This window comes from Pezoporus wallicus, unplaced genomic scaffold (assembly GCF_028554395.1).
Source record: "Pezoporus wallicus isolate ANWC-B61680 ecotype Strahan unplaced genomic scaffold, APGP_CSIRO_Pwel_v1 contig_4788, whole genome shotgun sequence".
In the NCBI taxonomy this organism is placed as follows: domain Eukaryota; kingdom Metazoa; phylum Chordata; class Aves; order Psittaciformes; family Psittacidae; genus Pezoporus; species Pezoporus wallicus.
In genome coordinates, this window is record NW_026638769.1 from 1,537,904 (window position 1) to 1,556,413 (window position 18,510).

The window sequence follows — 18,510 nt, forward strand, 5'->3', positions numbered from 1 at the left end:
CAGTTTACAGAGTTTTTGTTGACTCTTACTTTTTATCTTTATTGAATGTATACTCTTCGTTTTAAGAAACTGGACCAATGAAAAAAAACAAAGAGGGTCTCGTGTGTTACTAGAAAAAAAAAAGCAATTTAACACATATATAGCTGTGTGTTTATGGTATTTCAGGGCTGCTTTTGAGCTCTGCACTGTTTAATATCTGTATCAATGAGTTGGAGTCAATGATTTTAGTGTCCAAGAGGTACAGATGAGACGTGGTTTGATTGAAGTGCTATTACCCAGCCAGAGAAGGAATGAAATCTAGGAAGATTGATGGCTTGTATTATATAAAAGTCAAACCAGTGGTGAAAGGGTTTCTGCTGATCATAAAGCTCTTAATCTAATAATGGATGCTTAACAGAGACATGAGAAGTGTGTTTATTTGGTGTCTTACAAGAGAAGCTCTGACAAGTTCAGGGCTGGGCTTAAACCACGACAGGCTGTCAGAGCAGTCCTGGACTGATGGCATGTGTAAATTCAATACTGGCAATGACCAGCTGTGGGGACTTTGGAAAGACTAATTGTGTGTTAGTATTTGAACATAAACCATTTACCATAAATCACACCTCAGGTAGAAAGCATTCAGCTCTTTTAAATAGTACTTTCACGCAACACTGAAAAGCCAAGACAGCTGGTACTGAAAGAAGTTCTTACACAGGCATTTTCTAGCAGAAGGCATCTTGGTGCTCTGAGTGCCTGGACAGTGGCCGTACTCCTGCCATTGGGGTTGCTAAGGTGGCAGAACTCATTCCAGCTGCAGCCGTAATGGCTTCAGTGAAGCTGGACAAGCAGTCGTTCTTTTACCCTAAGTAGGCATAGTTAAATAGCCGGCTGGTCATATATATATGCTATTAATGTACAGCTGGATCATGATGTTCAGTTCACTTTTTGAAAATGTGTATCTGATACCATTCTTTTCGTTTGTGTAAATGTCAAATACAGACATTTAAGTACTGAGCAGTGCACAAGAGATAAAAGAACAGGTGGGGCGACTGCTAGAGCAGCTACTCCTTCATCTGCCACATTTCAGGGACTTGTACACTACTATTTCAATTTATTTCCTACACGTTTGCTTTGGAATATTTTTCTGCCTTCACTTAATACAAATATTTAAATGCAGGAATGTGACAGTTGCCACAGTTGCCCTAAATAGGTCAATGAGCGTGACTTGCCTCGCGGTTCTGATTCCTCTGGAGTAATGACGGGCATCCAGGGTGGACAACTGACTCCACAAAAGCTGAGGTGCAAATTCAAGCTCAGCTCTTCAGCTTGCGCTAATTAGCTTTTTGCATTTCCCAAAGTTATTTCCAGTTGTCATGAGAACTGGTACCAGCCTTTCAAGATTGTTGTGCTTGAAAAATACCTACCTATGAATGTGGAGATGGAAACTCTTGAGAAAAAAGAAACAAACCTGCTTTTATTATTCATACTCCAACCAATATAGAAACCTAGACAGACAAAAGCTGGTATAGAGGAAACCTGCGGTTTCATATCTTATCAATCTAAAGATGTAAACATATCATGCAAATCATATAAATAGTGTACAGCTTTAGGGATTTCTAAATAAAAGACAGTCACAATTGTCATTAATACGTAGATGAGTGCAGTTTTACACCATTTTTTAATGGAGTAAATGTATTATGGAATGGTTATACTCTTTTTAATGAGGTAATTTTGCCTTCCCCTTGAATGATGGTTGTTAGAAGTAGAGACAACATTTCAGTAATAGTTTTACAGTAAAACAGTAGTAGCATTTCCTGAATTCTATGAGTAGAGATGATTCCTGTCAATATAAAAAGGATCTATTTTTGTATCTAATGCATATATGAGAATCTGATTTTTAGGTTACTTTCTTCAGTGCATTCTGTGTTAGTCTCATTTGTATTTCAGAAATACTCAAAACTGTGAGTAATCAAAACAGGAGGTTTCTAGATAGACAGCTTTTCATTTAGCTACATTAAAATGCCACTGACCAAATTAACCTCGTTGACAAAGAGAGGCTTTTTTCCATGTTCAACAAAGCAGTCAGGCCAGGGAAGGTGCTTGAAGGTAATGATATGGGCCAATGGTGCTGAATTTCAGGCATGAAAATTTGTAAGACTGTTGCTGGAGTAAATCTTAGATTTTTTTTTTTTTTTTTTTTGTCATTTGGCTACTGCCTGTCTGTTCTGTTCTCGTAGGAGATAATTGCCTTCTCCTTCGCCAATTAAGTTTTATTTTACAAGCGGAATTTTTTTCCCCCATAGATCTTGCTCCTAGATCCTTCCTGGTAGCATGCTGCCAGCACTTGAACAAAGGAGAAAATACATGAATATTCCTTTTTTCTCCACTTTCCATGCTTCTAGTTGGCAAGAAAATATTGTGGTAGGATATTACTTTCCCTAGAGTCAATGTCATGAGTCATATTTTCTTTTCTCTTTTCCATATTCAGAAGTACTGAAAATTAAAATAATTTCTGAATTACAGTTCTGTCTAGCCCATTGTGTAGAAGAAAAAACCCACTTTTTTTTTTATTTGTGGGAATTTGTAGTCTCCTTTTAAAGCTATTCAGTTATTTGGAGTGGACTGAATTTTGTTAGAGGAGGGAATGGACAAGTACAGTCTGTTTTTATAGATGCATCTTCTAAAATGGCAGGGGGGAAGGGTAGGGTAATCGTTCTGTTGTGTTTCAGAAGATTCCACCACTAAAATAAATATGGCATAGTCCATCAGTCCTAAATATGCTTTATTTAAACAGCAGGGACACCTCAGACTTTGCCAGCATCCGTATTACACTTGCCGACCCAAGGAATGTATTGGGAAAGGGATGTTACTTATAGGAGCCACCATTTCCCCTCAGTGCAGGGGCTGTTGGGTGATGTGCTTGAATGGACCACAAGTATCTGACAGTTGATGTTTTTCAGTAATTTTTTTTGAGGGCTTTCCTTTTCTTACTCTTCAGTGCTCTTAGTGAAGAGTTACAGTACATCTGGTAATACATTCACAACTTGAAAGTTTCAGAAGTTGTTTTGATTCAGCATTTTAACTCAGATGCGTCAAGAATTTGTAAGTGTAATAACAAATCTAGATTTACCATTTGAATACATTTCTGCAGTATGCTGCTGATTTGTTATTGACACATGTCAAACTCGGTCTTTTGACTAAGTTGTAGCTTGCTTTTTCTGGCTCAAAATATTTCTTTATGTTAGTCTGTTCTGCAAATTCCTAGCTTTCTATTTCTCATGTATTGAGTCTTGTAAGCTTGCCAGGTAAGACTGTCAGTAGAGCACATAGAAAGTAATAAAACAGATGAGGAAGAGAAAATGAAATCACAGGCTTTAGGCAACAGACAAGAAATTACATTAAATAAGATTGTTGCAAGGGAAACTTGAAATTAATTGAAAAGTAAAGGTTTATATATGTGATCTTGTGGTGTATTGTATATCTAAAGCAATAGCTTTACGAGCCAAATGTACTCTTAGAAGGAAGCATTGATCAAAACTGTTAAATTTTATCAGAATGAGAGTATAGTTTGCACAGGTTTCTATGCATGCTATTGAAAGTAGTGATTTTAAAATTAGTGTCATGCAGTGACAATTTATCTATCATGAGGCATCTGCTTTTTAATTTAAAAGTTCAATTGCTGCCAAAATTGCTCCAGATTCTGGGTGATAGTATTTAGGTGGCATATTCAGTGAAGCATCTAATTAATCATGCAGTCATGAAGTATATGTACTGGAAACGTGATTCATGAAAAACTGAAGGAAAACACCTGTATTGTATTTAAATATTTTAATGGAGTGGCATTTCTATCATTGCAGAGGAATTTTTATTTTATTTTTATTGTTACAGAGGCATTTTCGCTAGATACTAGTGCTTTATCTGTTGCAAATCCATCAGAAGCATATCATTGGTGAATGCTAACATCCCCTCAGGTCTTCTTTGGACTTCTATATGTATCACCATCTTTGCATTTTTTTCATGCATATTGAAATTTCCTGTGCTTTTTAAGCCATATGTTATCATTGCTGGTTTTATCTCGGTATTTTCATGGCCTGAATAGTTTTCTGTTTGTTATAAACATCAGGTGAGTACTTCATGAGATATGATAAACTTTATTTTTTTCATAGAGTAATATGTTTCCTATGTTACAATCCACTCCAAACTTCAGGCCAAACCTCCTGTATTCCAAGTATTCACATCTGTGGGATGTTCTAAAACCACTGATAAATAGGATAGACTAGTTTTGGGTTTTACTTTATATATTTGGTGGAGGGATATTGTCATTTAAAACCTAAAGCTGATTCCAACATTTTCTTTGTATGGCTTAGGCCTCAGTATTTTTTCTCTGTGGATTGTGAATTTCTGCCTGATTATGTTTCCTATGAAGCTTCATGGCCCCCATGTTGCTGAGCTGGTGAGGTACACTCTGATGTGTGAACTGGCACAGAGCCTTACAAACAGGTTACTGTAGTGAGCAAGTAGGGGCATAGGAATATTTAATAACAATTACAATTTTCACACAGATTTTTATATGGAAATTTTTTATTTCAAAATACATTATTTGCTCTCAACTGAAGTAATGGAAAAAAAAACCCATACGTGCAAATATCCATAAAAATATCAGAATGTTCCCTCAGTTCCAGTTTCCAAAGAAGTCTTTAATCAAGCCTCAGTCAAACCTCTATAATATTCGGTCTCATTATATTCCATCACAAAAAGTTAGGTAGTATTCCTTGAGTAACTTGCCTTGCTGTTTATAACATGATGAGAGGAGGAATGAAGTAATACAGAATTCTACTGTATTTATTTTTATTTCAATAATGACAGTAAATTCTACTTACTCCCATCTCAATCTAACCATAGGTGTGTATTTAGACTTGCATTCATTTCTGTGGAAGTGTTTGTGCACAGATACATCCATGACATCATACATAGAATTAATATTTCTGGGCTGTTACAAAACTCCATGTTTTCATGGGGCCCTGTCATCAATAAAAATGGCTAATTGTTACTGAATAGATAGGTCTTTATTGCACAGAATATTCCATGTTTCGGAATACTGTGTTTTATTTCGAAACCACTTTCCTGTTTTGATGTTGTTAAATGTGTCAGTTTGCATGGTAGCTTGCGTCTGACTTTTGTCTGTTTTTTTTTCTCCATATGTTTCTTTACCTTCTGTTCAGATCTATTCTGAGAGCTATAGTCATCACAGACCTTTTTCCAAAAAAACATATGCAATGTGATGTGTGTAAGCATGCTCACTGATAAGATGCATCAAGCAGTGCTCATGGAGAGTTAACAGATAATAGCTACAAGAAATAAAAGCAAGAAAAGGACATAAAAGCTTACTGGTGAAACAGTTTCTCTCTTTAGTCTTACAAAAGGAAAACAGCTCATTTGCCACTGTTGGCTTTTCTTCTTGAGCCACTAAGTGCTCAAAGTCCTACTGAGGTGGACCTCAGCTTTGAGCAAATACCAAGGAAACCAATGTTAATAATCAATGTTACCTGTCAGGTAGCCTTAAAAAAACAATTCAGTAACATTCAAGGAGACCTCTTTCATCATGATTTTCTTGCAAGAAATCATAAACTAATTGCTGATGGTGTGTTCTATGCAGTTATTTTCATTGGTTTTAATAGTGGATGTCGCTGTATTTCAGAATTCACTTCTACAAATAAAAATCTAAGAATCAAAGTTATATTTTCAGTGAATACTCAACTAATAAATTTCTTTGTTTATGCTTCTAAGTATATAGAGTTAGTCAGGAAGCTTTTTACCCTCCATGTCCTAAACCCCTTGCCTGAAGGGCAACATGGTGAGATTGGGTTCCAGGAGGGGATCTTGAGAGTCCAGATTTACCCAAGATACTGAGTTTTCCAGTGTGTTTGTGTTTTAAAGACTGCCTTGAAGAATATTTGAGTTTGTCTTCTACTTTGTTCATAGTCTTCTGCAATTTATTATTTTTAATTACTGTTTCTTCTGTATCTTCTGCCTTACTATGTGTTTCCTTGGTTGTATTAAACCTTCAGTAAGAGACTGGATAAACAGCTCTTGCTTCCCAAAGGGTGCATTTTAGTAATCATATATCGAGAGCTGAAATATCAGACACTGCCTGCCTCATTTATGAAGTAATTGCATGCAGAGGGGAACAGCATTTCCCACCATATTTTGAGCCATTAACTCTTTTGACTTATTTGCCACGTAGAATATTGTTTGCTATTCTTTACCATCGTATTCCTAGGGGAAAGCATTACATCACATCCCTTGTTTTCATTTAGATGCTTTTCTCCCATTTCTTAGTCATATCTCAGCAGCTATGACTACCAGCAGTTTTGCCAATACAAATCAAATATAAACGGGCTTGGCTTTTAAACATTTATTATCTTTAAATATTTTTCTCAGTTTCATAATATGTGCACTACCAGCATTTTGTTTAATGCTGTATTTACTTATAATGGGCTTTATTCTCTAACAGGAGAAAGAGATTCTCTGTTTACATTACTACCGTTACACTGCTTGTCTCCTTTTAGCCCTAATAGGGGGATGGAAAATACCTTGATTTACATTTCCTTTCAGTAGCAGCAATTCTTACAGTCTTTTTAAAAATACATAGATAAATAAAGAGACCATGGAAAATGTGGCAAAGCCAGGTGGTTCTTCACATTTTCACATTTACCAAACAACATATTTACAATGATTTTAAGCCTTGAGAAATTGAAGATGAGAGGGTTTTAGCAGAAAGAACATACATGGTGACACGGGATTTAAGCCTCCGTTTCAGCTGACCTTAGGAAGAACGATCTGTGTGCTTATGTTACCTGCAGTTCCCTTGGTCCATTTAATTTCTTACTTCACTTTTCAACATAAAGGGATCTATAAAAGAGGGCAGAAATGAATATCTGGAAATGCTTATTTTGGATAGCATGCATGAGTATCCATAGACCAAACTGATGGCAGACTTTATTTCAAGATATGTTAGACATTTCCAATTCTTCATACTCAGAAGGCAGCAACAGACAGTGTTTGCTTTGGTTGGCTTCCAGTCTTTCTGAAATAGTAACTGCTAGCTGTATGCCTCCTCAGCAATCTGACAGGCAATAAAGAAGACAAGAGAATGAGTGAGCCATAAATGTAGCTATTATCACAAAAGGTGTGATAAGATGCATCATTTTTCACTCCACCTCCAAGTCAGCCTAATGTCTGGGATAAAATGTGTCATCTGTTGACTGATGACCTTGCACTAGTATTTTGTGCACAGAACTACTTTTCCCTTTCTTCTTCTAGTGCTAGGACAGGTTTCTAGTAAACAGCTGAGATGCCAGAGCTGAAGAAATATTGATAGACTTGTTTGATAATCATCAGTCAGTCAGCAGTACATTGTTGATGTGACTTGTTTGTGTAGGAAGAGGCCCAACACATTTGGCTCTAGTAAAGAAGATGGCTGAGTGTCAGCACAGAAGACAGGAATGTTGGGGTTACAGATATTTTGCGAAGGACCGTGTGGGAGTAGCCTATGGGAATAAGTGAAATAAACAGACATAAGTTTAACAGAACTGAGAAGAGGCTGCAACAAGTGATGGAGATTTATAGTTGCATGTGAATGGAAGAAAAAACTCAAACCGAAAGATCAGAACTGTTAATATAGAAATGAAATGTACTGATAACAGAACAAGATTTTCAGTTTTGTAAATGGTGTATCTGTTGACATATTAAAAGTCTATTCAATTAACTATGTGATGGATACAAGACATACTATGTGCTGCCAAAATATGTGAGCTGATACAATATTAGCAAAATCCTTTTTATTAATAGAATATTGAATGAAAAAGAGATCTTTCAAGACCTTTTTTTTTTTGTTATCTTTGTCATTTACCAAATGAAGGAAAATTATTAAGATGGCATTTTTCTGAATATTATTACTGAATAGCAAAACATTACCGAAGTCTTCAACAGAATAAGGCTTTGCTCTTCTCTGATTCATTTTGGTAGTGGTGGTTTGTGATTTGATTTCTTTTTTTTCCTCCATTTTTTTTCTGGTTTCAAAAGTTTGATGACTCCTTGCATTCAGACATTTCAGCTGCCTGTATTAAAAAAAAATAAATAAAATTTGGAAACATAACTGGATGAAAATAAAAGGAGTGATGTATGTTGTTTGCTTCACAAAAATGGTGTAGGGAAGTTTGATGTATTCAGAGTGTTTGAACGACCTCAAGCAGCTATATCTTGTAAGATTCTCTTGATTAAGCTGAAGAAGATAATTTCTTAAGGTAGCTACACTTCTGATAACTTGGCAAGAAAAATGGAAAAGAAAAATATCTTCAACTTCTGTAAAAAGTTTCACTAAGGCTAGACTTGGGTTCAGGGTACTATGAAGGCTATTGTGGTTACTGTTTTGGCCCTTCTTAACTATTATTGTTTGGCTACCTTCTGTGATTTATCATAAGCACTTACTGCTGGACCCTCAGGGAGGATTCAGCACATCCTCCCTAGTGTTTTTTGTGAGCAATAAACTTTGAAAGTTTGGTTGTGGTAATCTAGCTCTGTAGCTTCCAGTTCCCTTTATCCATCAGCTCTGTTTCAAAATGTAGCATCATGTGTATTGTTAAATGTTTCTTGATGTGTGACAGGACATACAAGTTGGTGTTTTAGCCATGTAGTTGGTGTGATTCAAGAAGAAGAAATGATAGTCATTAACTGCATGGGGGCTGTTGAAGGTCAGTTGTGTAGAGAGCTTAATGATTTTAGTCTGAGCCTTTTCTGAGATTCGGTAAAAGCTTTTATATAAAATAGATGTCAGGGGATTTAGGAGATTTCTTGTTAGGTGGTCTGAAAAATTACATGAATAAAATACAAGAGACTTCTCAGATTGCTTTGCTTTCTGACTATTATTTGTGTGTTAAAATATTAGTGATTATATGCAGCATAATCTGCTGAAGTCTTAAATGATAACGGATTTTTCAGGACTGTTGTTTTCTCAATAGGCAAATAATTAAGTTTTTCAAGAAATGCCACTGGCATGCAGACAACCGTTCGTTTTCAGTTTTACTGTATAAAAGAGTTATGCATCCTAAAATTGTGTCTGATGAAATGTTGATCTGAAACCTTGGTTCTGAGTGTCTTCCAAGTTCCAGCTCAAATTACAGGCATTTGTGGAACTGGCATCATCCCTGTCCCTGCAGACAGGTACTGACATCAGGAGAGTTCTCTGAGACTGTTAAACATAATGCTGAGTATTTATTTTACTGTTTATTGTTCTTAAAATACACAAAGAATTAGGTGTCTCTGATCTTTTTACTAACTCTGCTAGATACAGTTCTGGGACTGAATGCATGCTAGCCTGAATTACTGCAGCAGTACCACCTTAGGCATTGTGGTGATGATCTTTTGTTGCTGAGTATTCAGTGGGACTAATGTGTTATGTCTAAGGAAGATAAGGAAGAGAAAGAAATTCATAGGGAGAGGAGCAGGCTGTTTGCGCTCTATTGGTGGGAAATTGCACTTTTCAGAGATTGTCAGAATTGCCTAGAATGGAATTTTCTCATGACTGGCTGAGACTAGTGGCTCCTCCTAAGGGTTTCCTCAGGGCAGGGCATCCTTCAGCTGCTCTTGACTTTATCTTGCTATGTGAGAATGAGGGGGGTTTGCTCTTACTTCATTTATCGAAAGATAATTGTCAAGCTGAGGAGCTGGGAAAGGTTTTGTTTTGTTTTGTTTTTTTTTTGTTTGTTTTTTTGTTTGTTTGGGTTTTTTTTTAGCTTAGTAGCACAACCAAAAAATCTGCATTGAAACAATACCTGTAGCTATTTATGTGTAATCTCGTTATTTCTGTCTGGTGAAAAAGACAGGTTATAGCCAGCTGATGATGAGAAGGAAGAAGAGTTAGAAAAACCTCAGGTGAACTTTACTTAAATCTGAAATAGAATACATCAAACAATAAGTAAGTAAGGATAAAATAAAAATTTCAGGAAGGTTTTATGCTGGCTGTCCCTACAAAAATTTCAGGCTTCTGCTACGAGATGTAAATTCAGGCTTTTTTAAAGAGTTTTGCAGTAAAGAGAAAATGAAATGTTCACTGAAATATGCTACTGTAGATATGTTGCTTGTGTCCATTTAGTGCTCCTTCCCGGAATACAGCTGCCTCTGCGTTCTGCCCATGGTGGCAGTGCCCTGTTTATACAAAGCATGCCATTATATTCAGGTTGGCACAAGTCACACAGAAAATGGATCTTTCTATACTTTTTTATAAATCAAGGGAATTCCAAAATTAGAAATTGTTTCCTTTTCCTCCTGGTAATCAAGTGCCTTGGTAATGACCTGCTTGGCACAGCTGCTACTTGGTGTAGAAGTGTAGATTTAAGAAGGATTTGATGCATCCTTTTGTGGTAGTACACAAGCTCAATACTAGGAACAGAGCTCTAATGCTATAAACCTAAGAAGGACTTCGTGATTTTAGTTTGGAAGCTAACTTACAGTTAACAGATGTTGGCACAACCGTATGTTTATGATTGAAAACTGTTTAGTTTTTAATTTTCTGGTCTGAAAAATCCACAAACTAACTTGTTATCTTTGAAGATGGGTTTTTAATTCAATTACAGTGTTTTCATAGACAACATCTAATCCAGTCCCAAGGAAAAAGCCTGCTTTTCTTCTTCTGAGCAGTGCATGGCTTGTGCTGTAGATTCAGTATTGTGCTTCTATGATATTTGCTTCTAGTCATTTTTAGAGGTTAAGCTTGCTGAAAAGCATCAACGTAAGCTGTTTTACTTTAAAAAGTTCTGATGGCATTTAAATTTCAAGCAAAGACCACTATTTTTTGCTTTTCTGTTAGCTAGGAAAGATGTAGTCTGGGGTGTGCTTCAGTGCTCAGCCACATTCCCAGGTCTTTCCTAATTGCAAACTGCTATAAAGAACAAAGTTCACGATCAGTTTTTGCTAGATTCTCCAACTAATTTTATAGCAAGAAACATTTTTAATAGCAATGGAAACTTTCTGGAAAAGCTTTATCACTTTTGTATGAATCTCTTATACTGTGAACCAGGAAGATGAGCAGGTGGAACAAAAGCCTAATTGCTCTTAAAAAAGCTGTAATTCATCTGATGTGCTACTGCCTTTTAAAAGAAAACATTTTTTAGTATTCAATATAAAGTATGACAAAATATACAGTTAGCATAGCTATACGTTGTATTACTTGTAATTTTCAGAGCCAATCCTAAAGAGAATTTCAGTTGTCCCTACGAATTCTAGATTGTTGAGAATAGAGAAGTCAGTCTAGAAAGGAACTTCTTGGGCATATGCATCTTTGATGAGCTGTAGCTGTGAGATTCAAGTGCTCAGAAATCTTGAATAATGCCTAAAACCATGAGCTAAACTTTGGATTTCTAAAGAATATTTTGGAATTTCCAGTATTTTGGAAGTAAGCCAAGAGAATGGCTCCAATGTGCCTGATGGACACAAACCAGAAGGCAGCATTGCTCCCTGTCCCTGTGCCAGCAGCAGCCCTTAAGCTTTTCACCCAGCACTTGATTCCATAAGCTGCCTCGTGGATGCTAACACCAGTGCATTGCTTGAATTGAAGAACAGACAGCACAAGAGCCTCTTGAGAAATAAAGTGTATCTTGCTTCTTGCTGCAGCAACTTTTTGCGCTTGGTGCTCCCTTGCTACTGATTGGCTCAAATAGGTCTGTACTTATATATGATAGTGAATGTTACCCTTAGGGCCTGAATGGTTTTTACTTTGCATACTTATGCAAGGGAATGAGTTTAACTTCCTAAGAGAGCCCTTCTGGTACCCATAACAAGGAAAGGAGGGATGCAGGCGGAGCGTGCTGTGCAAGAGGGCTGGAGGGGTGGCGCCCACCCGGCACGCAGCCTGCCATCTGCCCTCAGCCCTCACACACTGGGCCCTTTATTCAGTGCCACATACATGCACCAGAAGCAGCCCACAGAATGTCCTTGGCACAGCCTGGCTTTGTGCAGTCTCTTGCTTGGGGACAGGCTGTGGTAATTGCATAGCATGTTACAAGATTCCTTCATGAAGCATTCTTTCCAGCCATTAAAGTGATTTTTGTTCTGTTGTTAAATTAAGGTTTGCTGGAGCTGGCAATTTTTCAACTGGGTAAAGCTGTTTGCATGCGTGGGAAATAACTACAATATAAGTAGCAGGGTTTATGACGTATCCAAAGCTACAACTAGTAATTCCTGAGCAGAAGAAATGAGTAAGCCTCCTGGACAGATAAACAACCTTATGAAAGGAAAGAACAAGTTGGATTGGATACGTAACAAGTTGGATTGGATACGTCAAGGCTGTCTTTAAGGAGAAATAACTGAAAGTATCTAGTGTAGCTGTGCAAAACTATAGTATCGCTGTACATATATGGAAGAGAATATATTCTCTGTATTTTTTAGGACAATCTTATTTAAAGCAGAATTTGAAATATTGCAACATCTGTTACATTAGGATATTGCTTCATCAGAGTATTAATAAATAGTTATATTTTGAACTGCCTCAAAAATGTATAATATTCTTTGTGATTAATTTTTTTTTCCACAGAAATTTTTCCTTTCAAGCACTGACTGACTGATGTTAAAGGAACACTATGAATGCATTACCTTTTAAATTCCTGACTATTTTAGATCTAGAATTCAGGTCTAGAATGTCTGACAAGACAATGAACAGTTTTCACTGATGTTTTTAAGGTTACAGGTGGGAAAACATTAATTATTGTACGACTGCTGTCTGCATATGCAATATCTTTGTCTCTTAAATACTGGCAGCCACATCGGTTTGGCAAGCCTAGCACAGTTGGGCTCAACTTTTCAAACTCATGTCCAACGTGTGGGTTTTTTCCTCCTTTATTTATACCTAAAATGACCCATCACGATACCCATTTCTTGGCTTCCTATTTTGGGATCTTTTGTGACATCTTGTCCTATGGAGGAACCCCTGGAGTAAATTGAAATGCAAAGAGAGGTGATGCTCTGTATGTCAGTACCTGTCTGTTGGGGATATCCAGATAGAGTGTTAGCTGAGACTCTCAAAGTTCTGGTCTCCTCCTTTTGGAGAGAGACAGAGGATAAGGACCCTTTTTTCATGTGCAAGAGGCCCCTTGCAGTTTGCAAATGTGTTGACAAAGGTCTAGTCTTTAGATAGGAGGGGCCATGATCTCTTCTTAAGTATGTCATGGGGCCAGTGTAGGTCAAAGAAATAAAATCAAAAATAATAAATCTTTAGCTCTCAGATTATGAAATTTATTTTTGCAAAGAATTCTACACCCTCAATCCCAATTAGCAGTGTTCAGCCCATCCAAAATTCAGTTATCATTTGGGAACACATAATCTGTTACATATTTTGTAGCCATCACCCTATATTTCAGACTTCAAAATAAGCTTACTCAAAGCAAAAAAAGATTCCTAGTCTAATATAAATTGAAAACATATACATTCTTCCTAATGCCATAAAAAACACTTCCCAGCTCTAAGCAGTTCTTGCAGGATGGAAAATTGTGATTCAGCATGTTGAGTGCTTTCAAACCAGAAATGTAAATGAACACAGATTGATTACTGCATAATTAATATTGATAGAAGCTGAAGTTAAATCCAAAACATTGACGTAATTTCTGACTGGCTAACTCTTTTGTTGGAAAAAGTTTCATATCGAGTGAAATTTCAATCTTGTGAAACCAAAAGAGAAGTTTGAAATATCTGACTTTCCTGGAGAACAGAAATGCCCCTGTGCTCACCAGCCCTTCCCCAACCAGTGAAAACTGACACAAGTTGTTTACAGAAAGAGTTTACAGTCAATCTAAAAAAAAGCAGCAGCATTCCACTGGTTTTCTTGGTAACTGTGTGCCCTGTTAGACCAGTCATACTCTGAAATGCGTTTCATTTCTGGCATGTGTTTGTCCAAAAGCTTCTGATGATACATACAAATGTAGTTCTCCTTTAATTTTATAACTGTGGCTCTAATGCAAATAATTTCCCAGTGTAGAACTCTTGAGGGGCTTTGACATTTTAATGATGTGGGGGGAGTTGCTGCACTGAAGCATTACCATAAATCAGATACTTCCTAGGTGGCACTGAGAGGTTCTGAGTGCTGTCTGCTGCTAGCTTTGTGCATGGTAAGGCTCAGTGTCTTGCAGTTCTTCACCTCCAAATTTCCATAAAGCTGTTCATTAAAATATTTATCTATTCCAAAGAAATGTCTCGGAGCCAAGCTTGAGAAGAGGTGACGTTTCACCATGTTTTTTCGCGTCTCACGAAATATATGTGTGCAATTTTCTGTTTCTCACTAGTTTGGCTTTTATACCTAAATCAGAGCCAGGTGCACAGCTCAAGCCTTGCTTGAACTTTGATGGTTTGCTGATCTCTTTACTATAAGTGTGCACAAGTAAGATGGTATAAATGGTTTGCCTTTTTCTTAAAACCCGAAAGGTCATTACAGTTTTAATACACTCAGGTGGTGCTTCAAAGAACTCTTTGTTATTTTACACAGCTAATTCTAAGTAGATCTACATGATATTTCCAGTACCAGAACCTCAATTAAGCCCTTTATTCTTGTAAACCTCGTTTCTGTTAAAGCTTGAATGTAGTACATTGCTAAACCTGAATATTTTAGAACTTTTTTCTTTTAAACTTTAAAGTGTGTCTAAAAATAAACTGGCATCTACTTTTTCAGTATCATTTAATACGCATAACAAACCCACTAACCTGAAAAAAAAAGGAGAGTTATGTTTTGAAGGAGATTAAATTTCCAAAAGAACAAAACAAAGTTTAAGCTTTGACAACAAGCTGGGGAACAAAAGAAACCCAAGTCATTGAGGAAAAGTACCTAATCATCATGTCAGCTTGACATACTTGATTGTAGGATAGACCTTTCTTTTCAGTAATCTGTTTTGAAAGCCATGAAATAGTCGATAGCAAATGTTAATCTCTCAAGATGTGTGAACCCTCAAAAAAACCCCAACCACCATGGACCCGTTTTGCATGGTGTTGACCTGAATAAGGGAATAATGTGCTTAAGCAGCTTATTCATTCTTCAGTGCCTTTTGGAAAGAGAGCGGCTCCACAATGATTTGCCACTCAGGGCTCAGACGTGACCACTGTTCTTTTCACTTGCTGAATGTTTCATTCTTTTGTCTCCGCCCCGGGTTTCTCCGTATGTTGTTCCAAACAAGACCATAAAGGAACTTTTGGGGGCTATTTCTTGTCGAACTGTAACGTTTGTGAAGCCGAATGCACTGAGCTGTAAAGGAATTTTGAACTCTGGGTATATAGCTGGCCAAGCTTTTCATCAGAGATGTGTCACTGAATTAATTGTCTCTGCTTGTGAGACTTCCCAGGCTGGAAGTTTAAGCATACCCAGAAACATTTCATTAATTGTTTTAAGTGTTCCACGTTATATTTCAGCATCAAAGGTATGTGAATAAATTCATGCCTTATAAATGGAGTTGTTTCCGAGTTCTGAATTTTAGTGTTATTTATAGGCTTAAATGCTCACAGACATGAAAGATGCAAAAGTGCCAAAAGGAGTATATGATCCTATGTTTCAAGGCAAACCCGTGGCTTGTTTAGCACTTTCCGAACGGCATAATGCCCATTTGTCTTGAACTTTCAGAGAATCATTCCCCAGCTTAAGTTGGCTTCTTGAAGAAATCAGCGTGACTCAGTCTGGCCCTGAACTGTTTTGGAAACATTATCAGAATTTAAAAAATAGAGGGACCAAAGACATAGATAGATTGAGTGATTTTTAATTTTTTTTTTTTAAGCATTGTTTTATAAAATGGGAATACAGACATTGTTTAATAAAAAGGTTGTGGAAGTATGTTAAAAAAGCAGATCAGTTTAGTAAGAGTTACGGATGTTCAAAAGGGGATAAGTCACTTATGCTGAGTTTGACTGGAGCATGTGGTATGCTTGCAGAGGATATGGAGCAGCAGAAGCCTACTGGTGTGGAAAGCTGTTGCAATGGGATTTTAGAAATGGGATTTCTCTTTCTGAGTCCTACCTTGATGTTCCTGACAGAAGCTCCTGCCACTTGGCAGTTCTGCTTTCCAACCTTGCATGCTCAGCCTGGTGGGAAGCACATGCATCTCCCACAGAATTTCCAAACTTGTCTTGTTTTCACATTGCTAAACAGTTCATTTGCAATTTGTGTGAATTTAACTCCCAAAGAAGTAAAATTAGCTTTGATTTGTCAGATTTTCCTGTGGTAATTTTAAATAACTAGGCAATCTCAAAAGGGAAATGAGAAAATAATTCCATAAATAGCTCTTGAGTGCAAAGTTGGAAATCATTATATTAAAAAAGAAGAACCTACAAAAGGGAAAATTACTTTGGAAGGTATCTGACACCAAGCTCATGCCAGCTTTTCCTGCAGTATCTGGAATAGGTACATGATTTTGATTTTGCTGCTGGAATACCTAGAATAATGTGAAATTATTTCAGTCAATGAATCTGCTACTTAAACATGAATACTACATAGAATTGGTGAAGGGAATTAATAAAATACAATTTAATGACTTCACCTTCATTTATAAAGAAATTTTAATTTTGAGCTTTAGTCATTCTCCAGTTAAAACAGTTGCACTAACAACTTCTGAAAGTCTGTAAGTAATGTTTTGGAAATTGTTTTGAAATTGTGATGGATTTAGTAACAGCTGTAGAAAAATAATCTTTTTTTTATCCTGTATGCTTTTTTAAGCATTCATTATAGAAGTGGAGAGGAAAGTGAGGGACAAACAAAGATCTCTAGCTGTAGGTCTGCATCAGAATACTCCCAGGGGAGGCAGAATACCACCAAGGGTTTTCAGTTTCACACTGCTTCAGGTCAGTCTAACAGGGGCTTGTGATCCAGAGGGTTTTTGCAGTTCTACAACACAGAAGAGCTATGAAGGGAATTTAGACACTTCCTTAAAATAAAGAAATCAGATTTTTGATTTCCAGCCTGAAGCAGGCTGAGCAAGCTGTCCAGCCTTTTTGCATCATGTTGAACATTGAAGGTGACATGATCTGTATTTTTCTATATGGTGGTTTTCTAGTTAAAGTTGGTAGACACATTTCTGCAGCCGTGTTGATTTTAGCAAACTGGTTTTGGATGAAAAATGTTTGGTCAAGCTCTTGACCGCTTCTGCAGGCTGTTTGGCATGTGTGGGAGGATTGCATACTAGATACGATGGAGAAATTAGCTTATTCATTTTCAGAGGCCTGTGGAAAAAAATGTCCAAGAGTGTCTTTAAGTGAGAGTTCCTGGAAGAGCCAGTGAAAGTGTTGAGACTGGGGATTTACTGTAGCTGGAGGGAATTGTCAAAAGTGATTGCAAAACACTGTGAACATGTTTAGTAATTTGTATGTTATGGTTCAGAAATGCGTCAGGCAAAACCAGGATCTTTTAGTAGTGAAGAGAAGGAATAATATAGGCTTGCCATTTTTGTGGACCTAGAGAAAAGTCTGGATCATAAATCTAGCAGAAGAAAAAGATTTAAACGTAGACAAATTCAGAAATCATGCCCAACCAATGGACCTGGGTATCTGAAAGTGAGAATGCTGGAATATAAAACTGATAATTTAAGAAGCTTGGAAAGAAAAGGTCAAAGGCTTGACATTTTCGGCATACTGAATTTTAGAAAGCAGCACAGAGTATCAGCTCATCAACACAGTTGAAATGATGGACTCTTGAGAGAGAGTTGTGAAACATGATTATAAAAGTAAATAAAATGGCTTTTCAAAAATGTCAGAGCATTGTCAGGATGTAAAGGAAAAAGAGAAAAGGACCAACTGAAGCTTTAAAAGATACTTTTGAAACCTGATTTCCCAGAATAAAGTTTTACTTTTTCACTGGGAAACAGTATACTTCCTTTGAGACTAGGGTATCCCTTTTCCTTGATACAAAATGGTGTTTCTTTAATCTCTTTGTTGTGTTTCTTAGGTCTTTATATAGAGGTGGATAAATGGGTATGTGCATCATATGCTTGGGTTAATCCTCAAACCCTGTGTTGTTGTCCCCTTTTTATTAACTTTGAGTGTACTCATGTAACTTGCTCATGTAATAGTTCAAACTTTTTTTTTTTAACAGATGTTGTTGACAGATCCTTTGTATATTGGGCTGAGACACAAGAGAGTCAGAGGTCAAGCCTATGATGATCTTCTTGATGAATTCATGGAAGCTGTAACTTCAAGGTATGTGAGGTATCTGTGCTATTCAGTGGTGAATTCCACTGTGAACTTCATCTTTGGAGAAATAAAGGTCAGTAGCTTATGAAAGGATACAGAGCTGTTAGGTTACTGATCATTTTTATTTTGAGTGTAGCGTTTTGTAAGTTTATAACTGTCTGAACTACATGCCTTTAATATTGCAGTTCTATGAATTCACTGCATGACTGGTAAAACTCATCTTGAGATAAACTATTTTTTCAAACTTCTTTGAGATTTGGATTGTATTTGCCTAGTAATTTTCTATGCCTAGTACTGTGCCTACATGATTGTTTCTGTGTTTTC

The 18,510-nt window shown here is 36.8% G+C and overlaps 1 protein-coding gene across 1 annotated transcript in view; it reads left to right on the forward strand.

The window, feature by feature from the left end:
* The window catches only part of ME1 (malic enzyme 1), a 169,624-nt gene that overhangs the window by 76,642 nt on the left and 74,472 nt on the right, over positions 1–18,510 (forward strand). The window contains exon 6 of the mRNA XM_057412437.1: positions 18,089–18,192. Within this exon, the coding sequence (XP_057268420.1) occupies positions 18,089–18,192 (104 nt within the window). The remainder of the gene's footprint in view (positions 1–18,088; positions 18,193–18,510) is intronic.